Source organism: Ovis aries, chromosome 9 (genome assembly GCF_016772045.2).
Source record: "Ovis aries strain OAR_USU_Benz2616 breed Rambouillet chromosome 9, ARS-UI_Ramb_v3.0, whole genome shotgun sequence".
Lineage (NCBI taxonomy): Eukaryota > Metazoa > Chordata > Mammalia > Artiodactyla > Bovidae > Ovis > Ovis aries.
In genome coordinates, this window is record NC_056062.1 from 89,555,181 (window position 1) to 89,565,765 (window position 10,585).

Here is a 10,585-nt window from a genome sequence, read left to right on the forward strand (position 1 = left end):
CAATCAGCTATGCTGTTACAGGAACAAAGAACCGTCTGTATAAAAGTAGATGTGATTCAGAGCTTGGGGCTCTCGTCAAGACTCCACTGCGCTGGATGAGACTTGAGCCCTAGCTCGAGCTAGCAATAAACCCCTTTATGCTTTTGCATTGCTCTGGATGTCTTATTCTCTCAGTTTTGGGGACTCGGACACTGGGCATAACAGTTATAAATAGGACTAAGTTTATTTTTTATTTTCTCCACCTGGTTTGGCGGTTGCTGTTGCAGAATGATAAACATAAAGAGTTGGAGGGAGGAGGGAAAAGGCTAGGTGGAAGTCCCAAAATTATTCAAGGAAAATTTGGAGCAACACATTTGAAGGAATTAGATTTAAATTCCATCTATTGCAACTGTATAGCCTTGGGAAATCACTTAACTTTTTAATATCACCCAGCAGGAATTTTATTGGATAAAATTTAAAACAAAGATCATAACACATAAAAAATGTGTAATAAATGGTAGTTATTGTTATTAAGATTGTTTGTCTTTCTGCCGACTAATTACTTTTTATCCCTTGCCTCCGTTTCAAAAGAGGATTTGAGGGGGAGTTTAAAAATAATGAACACAAGTAAGGAAAATGGATGAGGGAATGTAAAGCTAGAAAAATTGATGCAAAACATTGAATTAAATCATTTTGAAAATCATCACTTGAGAGGATAGCAGATTCATTTGACTTTTCTTCCAACAGATATGATATCAAGACTTTTATTGGGACCGGCAGTTTCAGGAGGTGGTCAGGGTGGAGCTGAAGACCACCAAGAAACCTTTTGCAATACAAGTGATGGAAACCAGAATGAGAGAAGGCAGAGAGGTGTGTAGTCTGAGCTGCCTCTCCTATGGGGGGTTAGCCACCGTTCCATCATCCAGCTCCTGGAGATCTTTGGGGCCCGAGATCGAGTTTACATGGTGGTGGGGTTGGGTCCAGAAAGGGAGTTCTTTGATCGACTCATCACTCAGGGATCCTTTACAGAGCAGGACGCTTTCAGAATCCCCCACGTGGTTGCTGATGGCATGAGGTATGTGCATGCATCAAGAATAACTCAACAGGGACCTAAAGCCTGAAAAACTCTTGCACGATCACCCAGGAGTAGACTCAAACATTTTAACCACAGACTTTGATTTGGCACACTCTAGGAACAAAGTGGGTGACTGGACAGTGAGGATTTTCTGTGGGACCCCAGAGTACATAGCTCCCAAAGTTTTGCTGAGAAAACCCTGTACCAGCACAGCTGATGTGTGGACTAATTGGGTATGTGTTACTTGGCAGATCCCTGTCTTTTGACGATGAAAGCCATGTGAGGCTTTACGGGAAGATTCTGAAAGGCAAAGATAGTTATACAGGAGAGGTAAGAGCTCAGTCTCCTGCTATTGACTTGGTCTTGAATAGATTTTCTTTTCAAAGAAATTAACGTGCTTTATTTGGGGTTGTGCGGGGTCTTTGTTGCTGCATGCGGGCTTCCTCTGGCTGCCGTGCGCAGGCTTTTACTGAGGTGGCTGCAATGTTGCACAGCACAGGCTTCGGTGCGTGGGTTTCAGTGGCTGCAGCGCGCAGGCTCAGCCGTCGTGCCTTGTGGGCTCCAGAGCTCAGGCTCAGGAGCTGCGGTGCGTGGGCCTCGCTACCCCGCGGCATGCGGGATCTTCCCTACGCAGGGTTTGAACTGGTGTCCCCTGCACTGGCGGGCAGTGGAACAGCGTTTCTCAATTTCAACACTATTGTTGTTTGCAGCGGGATGATTCTTTACTGGAGGGGGTGGGGAGAGCGGTGGGGTCTGGCTGTCCTGGGTGCAGTAGGATGCTAAGCCTACCAAACAGGTAACAGGAGGCACACCACCAGCAGAGTCTCCTAGATACTGGCATCTAGAAGCTACACGAGATACACACCTTCCCAAAGTCGTGACAGTTAAAATTGCCCTCAGACATTCTCAAATGGCCCCCATGGGGCAAAAATCACTCCTGATTGACAGCCATGTCTCAAGGTAGCAAAGGGCCTCAATGACTGAGCTGTCTGTGGCTAGCACATAACGTTGACAGTCAAGTAGGTAAGTGAGTTTGCCATGTCTTAAGACTTCATGCAGAGCCTGAGCCCCTGTGTAGGCTAATGTGTACCCAGAAGCTCAGAGTGATGCTTGGGTGTATGGTGAGACATTTTCCGCCTTGATTCTAGAGGATCCAAGCCCTCTGTGTGATGTAGTGTTTTCTCAAATATTTAACCTTATAGTTTGTGTAAAATATTTATCTGTTGTTTAAACTTGGAACTCCCAGTGCTTAGGAATCTGTTAACTTTTCGTTGTTTTGTTTAGGGAAGGAAGGTTGCCAATGCCTCCGTGTGGGAATCCTGACAAAACAGGAGATTTACTTCTTATTGAGCAAGTAACCAAATTTATTTTATGTTTAATGATGAAAGGGCTTTTTTTTCCCTCATATGGAAAAGTATTGATAGCTTGATCGTACATACTTAAAGTCTAACATCTATATGTATAACATCTTAAGCACAGTCAAAAGTTCAATAGCAAATTGAAAAATAATATTTTCTATCCTCTTGCAGATTTAATGTCTTATTGTACATGTATTTGTTTGAATACAAATTGGTAATTAAGAACAGAGATTTACACAGGGAGGTAGGAAAGGATGGACAGAATTCACAGACAACGCAGATCATGAGAAGCTTTAAAAGAATGACTAGCTTCACTAATGCCCAAAGAAATGCAAATGAAGACAACCATATCTTTTCTTTGTCTTTCAAGTTGATGAAATTTTTTTTAAAGTGCTCAATTTTACTCATTGCTGCTAAGAGTACTAAGGGATTAGCCCTCTTATCCACTGTTGGTAGGGGAAGAATTGTTACAGATTTCTTGAAAAGTAATTTGAAAGATACATCTAGAACAGAGACTGCAGCCATGAAATTAAAAGACACTTGCTCCTTAGTAGGAAAGCTATGACAAACCTAGACATCGTATTAAAAATCAGAGACATCGTTTCGCTAACAAAGGTCCATGTAGTCAAAGCTGTGGTTTTTCCAGTAGTTATGTATGATGTGAGAATTGGACCATAAACAAGGCTGAGTGCCAAAGAATTGTTGCTTTTGAACTGTGGTGTTGGAGAAGACTCTTTAGAGTCCCTTTGATTAATTTGCATATATTGAAGAATCCTTGCATTCTTGGTGTAAATTCCACTGGATCATGTTGTATGACCCTTTAAATATGTTCTTGGATTTTGTTTGCTAGTATCTTCTTGAGGATTTTTGTAGAGAGATTTTTATGTTCATCAGTGATATTGGCCTGTAATTTTCATTTTTTGTGGCATCTTTGTCTGGTTTTGGTATCGGGGTGATGGTTTCCTCATAGAAAAAGTTTGAGAGTGTTCTTCCTTCTGCAATTTTTGGAAGAGTTGAGCATGGTAGGTATTGTCTCTTCTCTAAACATTTGATAGAATTCACCTGTGAAGCCATCTGGTCCTGGACTTTTTTGTTGGAAGATTTTAAATTACAGTTTCAATTTCAGTGCTTGTGATCTATCTGTTTATATTTCCTGATTCTTTCTGGTTCAGTCTTAGAAGATTGTACCTTTCCAAAAATTCTTCCATCTCTTCCAGGCTGTCAACTTTATTGGCATATAGTTGCTATAGCAGTCGCTTATGATCCTTTGTGCTTCCATGGTGTCAGTTATGATTTCTACTTTCTCATTTCTAATTTTATTGAGCTATCTCTCTTTTTTCTTAAAGAGTCTGGCTAAAGGTTTATCAATTTTTTTTATCATCTCAAAAAACTAACTTTTAGTTTTACTGATCTTTGATATTAGTTTCTTCATTTTTATTTCATTTATTTCTGCTCTGACCTTTATGATTTCGTTCTTTCTACTGACTTTGGGTTTTCTTTGTTCTTCTTTCTCATGTTGTTTTAGGTGTAGGGTTGGATTGTTTACTTGAGATTTTTCTTGTTTCTTGAGGTGAGGTTGAACTGATCTAAACTTCCCTCTTAGAACTGCTTTTGCCTCCCATAGGTTTAGGGTCATCATATTTTCACTGGCATTTGTTTCTAGGTATTTCTGTTTCTTTAGTCCTTTGATTTCTGCAGTAATCACCTGGTTATTTAGCTACACACTGTCTAGTTTCCATGTATTTGTGTTTTTTAAAGATTGCTTTACTGTAATTGATTTCTAATTTCATAGCATTGTGGTCAGAAAAGATGCGTGATACAATTTCAGTTTTCTTAAATTTTCCAAGGCTTGATTTGTGACCCAAAATGTGGTCTATCCTGAAGAATTGAGAAGAAAGTTTATTCTGCTGCTTTTGGGTGGAGTGTGCTATAAATATCAGTTAAATCTATCCGGTCTATTGTGTTAGTTAAAGCTTGTATTTCCTTATTTATTTTCTGTCTGGATGCTCTGTCGATTGGTGTCAGAGGGCTCTCAGAGTCCTACACTACTGTTCTGTTACTGTCAATTTCTTCTTTTATGGTGGTTGGCATTTGCTTTATGTATTTAGGGGTTCCTATGTTGGGTGCACAAATGTGTATAATTGTTATATCTTCTTGGATTGATCCTTTTAAAAAATAATTTGATTTTTTGCATTCATTTCTGGCTGTGCTGAGTCTCTGCTGCTGCACGGGCCTTTCTCTACTTGCAGCGCACAGGCCCCCTCACTTCAGCAGCTTCTCTTGTTGCAAAGCACAGGCTTCAGGGCGCTTGGGTTTCAGGACCTGCACTGTGTGAGCTCAGTGGCTGCAGCTCCTGGGCTCTAGAGCGCAGGCTCAGCGGTTGTGACATACAGGCCTAGTTGCTCCATGGCACGTGGGCTCTTCCCGGGTTCGGAATCTGCGTCTCCTGCACGGGCAGGCAGATCCTTTACCACCGAGCCATCAGGGAAGCCCTGCCCAACCCTTTTAGCTTCAGTGCTTTCTATATAAGTGAGGAGCTGAAAGCATCCTTCCTTTAACGTCAAGAGCCTCTTCAGTTCAGTCCAGTCGCTCAGTCGTGTCCGACTCTTTGCGACCCCATGGACTGCAGCACGCCAGGCTTCCCTGTCCATCACCAACTCCCAGAGCTTACTCAAACTCCTGTCCATCGAGTCGGTGATGCCATCCAACCATCTCATCCTCTGTCACCCCCTTGTCCTCCTGCCCTCGATCTTTGCCAGGAATCTGTCCCGTTGCTCCCAATTTCTTCTATTTCTCCAAAGCTAACAGTGCGATTTCTAATACTTTCAGTTTTCTGCCTTCTTTGTTGTTGTTTTGTACAGTTTAGCTAGTTTCTATTACAGAGACACAGGCACAGATAAGGAGAGGGACAAGAAAGGCGAAAAAGGCCCACATTGCTCATGAATATTACAGTGTGCTTGTAACTAACTGGATGAGCCTCAGATAAAAGCAAAGGGCTGTCTCTGTATATGGTTCATTGCCTCTTCACACAGAATGGTGTTTTTTAGTTTTGAGGGCACATATTTGTCACAGTAATAGTAAGTGGAATAGGTCTGAGAACTTTTGGACAGTTTTCATCTTCTAGCCCTCTAAATGTTGTCAGTGAAATGTATCTATAAAGAGTCACGTGGTGATTTAATAGTAACTAGAACAAGAGCAACAGCAATCTAGGTAATATTTTGTACTTCAGAAATAATTTTTCACATACTTTATTACTTTGGTTCTAACAGCAAATCTTTTATTTTATTTATCTATTTATTTTTCTTTTTCGATATTTCTTATGTATTAGCCTGCGCTGGGTCTCAGTCGTGGCATGCGAGACCTTCCCTGCATCACATGAGATCTTTCTTTGCAGTGCACAGACTCTCTTGTGGGGACGCAGGGGCTCCAGAGCTCGCCGGCTCAGTAGTTGTGGCCCGTGGGCTTAGTTGCTCTGTGGCACGTGGGATCTTAGTTCCCAGACCAGGGATCGAACCTGCATCTCCTGCGTTGCAAGGATTCTTAACCACTGGACCTCCAGGGGAGTCCCCTAAAGGCAATCTTATGAAAGAGAGTTGGTGATCCCCACTTTTCTGGTGCAGGAACTGAGACCTTGCTGTTCAGAGTTGAGTGTGGCCGCTCAGCCTCTCTGATCCAGACCCACTGACCTCAGTCCCCAGCTCTCTCCGCGTTCCGGCGGGTTGCCAGGCCAGTTGACAGTGCTGTCTTCCTGAGGCTGAGGAGAAACGCCAAATGGGAATTTTCAGGCCCAAGAGTGGACATGGCCAACTCTTAGAAGAGAAATGATGCACAGTGGCCATCACGTGGGTGTGAAAGCTGCTGATGGGGCTGAATGACCTCACCAGGTGACAGTGGTCCAGAGGAGGAATCTGATTAAACCTGTGATCCCACGAAACTGATCGTTTTGTGTCAGTCAAGAAGTTTGAGCATGCATGCTGTTTTTATGCATTTCTAGAATATATACATGCATGTATACTAGCCTGTTTTGTACTTTATGAAACATAGACAAAAATAAAATTTAGATTAAGAAGATAAAAATGTAGTAGACATTCTGACATTTTTTTCATTGTGCTTGTTGTTTTCTAATATGCAACGTGAAATCGGCTTCTGTATACTCTCCAGCTGTTCTTTATGGCTCAGGGATTCTGTAATTTATAACTTGTGTTTGAATAATGAGCTTTGTCTGAAGAATTTTTGTCCAGAACACCAGTTACCTTATTTTCTGCATTTTCAATGTATATTCATTTGGTTATCTTAAAGAGCTCTCCATAAGTCTCACTGTTTTGTATTCTTTCCAGGTTTCAGTGGCTTGTCTCATTGTAATGTTCCACTGAAGACAAATGATTTAACTTTAAGTAGCAGAGAAGGCAATGGCACCCCGCTCCAGTACTCTTGCCTGGAAAATTCCATGGACGGAGGAGCCTGGCGGGCTGCAGTCCATGGGGTCGCTGAGAGTAGGGCACGACTGAGTGACTTCACTTTCACTTTTCACTTTCATTCATTGGAGAAAGAAATGGCACCCCACTCCAGTATTCTTGCCTGGAGAATCCCAGGGACGGAGGAGCCTGGTAGGCTGCCATCTATGGGGTCGCACAGAGTCGGACACGACTGAAGCAACTTAGCAGTAGCAGCAGCAGCCTTGAACCCAGATAAATATGTATGGATCCTGGACCAAATAAATGTCTAGTCAGAATCAGAGGACATGGCATCATGAGTCAGCCACTGACACGTTTGGTCTAGACTTGCAAGGTTTATGTTTGATTTTCCCTGTGTTTGAGTATTTGGCAAACACATTCATTTATTTCAAGAATTTTATTTTGGGGAAAAATATTTCTCGTAGGTCATCTATCTAAATAAACTGAGGGGGTAAAAGAGAAAAGTAATTCCTTTACTGGTTTCTTTGATCCAAATTTTCAGAATGCTAAGAGGTTGTAATGTTTATGTATGGAATTTAATTTTTTCTTCCCCACAAGGACAAAGACAATATTTTGCAGGGATTCCCTTATTTATCTTGAGATTTACAATTAAAAAAATACACACGAACTAGAAATTGTTGTTTGAGATATAGCAAATATATGGGCAGTTTTCTCAATCTCTCTCCTTTGTAGATGAGGAGGGATACAAAATCGTAGTGTTCCACTCTCCCCCACCCCCACCTCCCCCGGCCCCCTCAGATACATGCTCATTGGTAGGTAACAGAAAAGGAGTTTGAGAAAAAGCACCTGCCCTTTTGTCCCCGTTCTCAGAAAAGTCACTGTGATTTTCTGCCATTGCACAGACGTGCAAACGCTGTAGACTTTGCCAGAATGTCCCTGAAACCTCAAATAGCTGAATGCACATGGCATATCCCTGCTACAGGCGGGATTGCCCTTGTAGGCAGCCCAGTGGCGCAGTGAGGCCTCCTGTGCTCAGAGGAAATGCACTGTGGTGGGCTCTCCCCGGAAGCCCCCTTCTCTCTCCACACTGGAGATGTAGGCGTAGTAAGTCCAGAGTAAGCTCTCTCCTTGTTGCTGTTGCTTTGTTTTTATTTTTTAGTTGGAGGAAAATCGCTTGGTAATGGTGTGTTGGTTTCTGCCGTGTAACAGTGCAAATCAGCCGTAATTAGACATATATCACCGCCCCCTTGCGCTTTCCTCCACGCCCCCGCCCGGGTCCTAGGAGAGCGCCAGGCTGGGCTTCCTGTGTTAAACAGCAGCTTCCCGCCGCAGTCCCTTTTCTGCATGGTTGCGTCTATGTGTCGATGCTGCTCTCTTCCGTTTTGAATTCTCCCACGCTCTCCCTCTCCAGTGTGTACAAGTCCGTTCCTTACGTCTTCATCTCCATTCCTTCCCTGCCAGTAAATAGCTTTAGCAGCGCCATATTTCTAGATTCCATATATATGCGTGTGTGCGTGCTTAGTCGCTTCAGTCGTGTCCAACTCTCTGCGACCCTGTGGACCATGGCCTGCCAGGCTCCTCTGTCCCTGGGATTCTCCAGACAATACTGGAGTAGGTTGCCATTTCCTTCTCCACCATATACATGCATTAATGTACAATATTTTCTCTTTCTGACTTAACTTCACTCTGTGTAATAGGCTCTAAGTTCATCTGCCTCACTGGAACTGACTCAAATTCACTCTTTTTTCAAGGCTGAGTAATATTCCAGTGTATGTATGCACCATATGGTCTTTACCCATTCGTCTGTGGGTGGATATCTAGGTAGCTTCCATGTCCTGGCTATTGTAAATAGTGATGCAGCGAACGCTGGGGTATATGTGTCTTTCAGAATTGTGGCTGTCTCAGGGTATATGCCTAGTTCTGGGATTGCTGGGTCATATGGTAGATGTCCTCCTAGTTTTTAAAGCAATCTCCTTTCTGTTCTTCACAATGGCTGAATCAGTTTGCATTCCCACCAACAATGCGGGAGGGTTCCCTTTTGTCCATATAGTAAGCTTTCAAAAGGAGAGAAATCTGATGATTTCCCAGTCCATTCCACTTTCCACTCTGACTCATTCTTGGAGTCACAGGGACTCTCTGACATGACCACAAGGGGATAAATGCTCACCTAACATTTGCTGGTGGCGTTCACCAGTAACGGCTGCTTCACTTTGTCCTGCTCGTGTGAAAGGATGTGGGGACTTTCATTGCTGATGGCAGCACACTGGACAGATTTTGGAAAAGAACTCTCATTCTTTAGAGAGTTGAAAGAGAATTTTTTTGTTTATGTTTTTCTTTCACTAAAAAGAATGAGTTTTTTTGTCTTTTTCAAAAGTGGATTTTTAGGCTCACTATATATTTGATGACATGATCTTTGAGTGGCTTATTTGAAGAGGAAGTCATTTGAACTTGATAAGCTTTGATTTTTATAATTAAAAACATAATTCTATATATGTGTTTGTATATATGTGTGTTTGTTTTATTATTTTATTCTATTTTAATTGCTTACTTTTCCTCTCAGCCTTGGCCAGGTTTTTTATACTGGGTGAAGAACTTTATAGGCAAACTGGTGATTTGGGGGGTAATCATCGCTTGTCAGCTGGGCAGGCCTGGAACCATTCCTGGGTCATCACCATGGCTGTAGGGTCTTCCATGAAGACTCTTCAAGGGTCATTTCCTGGAATCTCATCAGGGCGCATCTCCCCATCCACAGAGTCCTGGATCTGCACAGTCTTCGAAGGCATATTCTTATCACAAATTAAGGCATACGTGGAGCAAGAGAAGCTTAATGGTAGAAGAATCACCACAATCTGTACTTTAGTGAGTAGATGACCTTTAACTCACTTTATCCAATTTTAAGCCAGATACATTGACTTCATAAGTAGCGTTAGATCAATAGGGACCATTTCATCATGGTTAAGGCACCCTAAAGTTCCAGAGATCTGAGGGCATATGATTATTATTGGATAATGGTGACCTTCATTTTTAACATTTTTATCTGCAGTTGTTCCGTATAAAAATATACAATTCTCCAAAATATACTACTGTAAAAGATGACTCATACCTTCATAAAATAGGAAATAGTAGATAAATCTGTTAATAATTGATGAATTAAATAAAATATGAGATTATAGGCAAAAGGGATAAATATGTGAGGGAATGCTGAATCAGAGATGTAGTGGGCATGGTTAGATATGGGGAATAAATGCACTTGTTCTGAAATTACTGATTTATAGTTAAGACCAGTATATGGGTAACACTCAGGATAGTCAGAAAGAAAGAAAGAAAGAAAGAAAGAAAGAAAGAAAGAAAGAAAGAAAGAAAGAAAGAAAGAAAGTGAAGTCGCTCAGTTGTGTCAGACTCTTTGTAGACTCTGTGTAGCCTACCAGGCTCCTCTGTCCATGGGATTCTCCAGGCAATAGTACTGGAATGGATTGCAATTCCCTTCTCCAGGGGATCTCCCCGACCCAGGGATCGAACCCGGATCTTCCGAATTGTAGACAGGTGCTTTACCGTCTGAGTCACCAGGGAGGTCAGGATAGTCACAAGTGTTCGTTAATTTCATTTTTAGCCTGCAAGTATTCATTGAAGTTGTTAATTATGGGGAATATAAAGAAACTTAACAGGCAATAGAATAAAAATAAATGGTGGTGTTACTTCAAACTAAAAGGCTTCTGCACAGCAAACTACAAAACAAAAGACAACCCACAAGATAGGAG

General features: G+C 42.1%; 1 protein-coding gene across 1 annotated transcript in view; it reads left to right on the plus strand.

Annotated features, from left to right (window-relative positions):
• PSKH2 (protein serine kinase H2) overlaps positions 1 to 9,687 on the plus strand; it is a 29,565-nt gene extending 19,878 nt beyond the window's left edge. The window contains 8 exon segments of the mRNA XM_027973296.1: positions 727 to 761; positions 764 to 853; positions 856 to 1,079; positions 1,081 to 1,277; positions 1,279 to 1,384; positions 9,388 to 9,436; positions 9,439 to 9,544; positions 9,546 to 9,687. Coding sequence (XP_027829097.1) covers positions 727 to 761; positions 764 to 853; positions 856 to 1,079; positions 1,081 to 1,277; positions 1,279 to 1,384; positions 9,388 to 9,436; positions 9,439 to 9,544; positions 9,546 to 9,687 — 949 coding nt within the window.
• Positions 9,688 to 10,585: the final 898 nt, after the last annotated feature.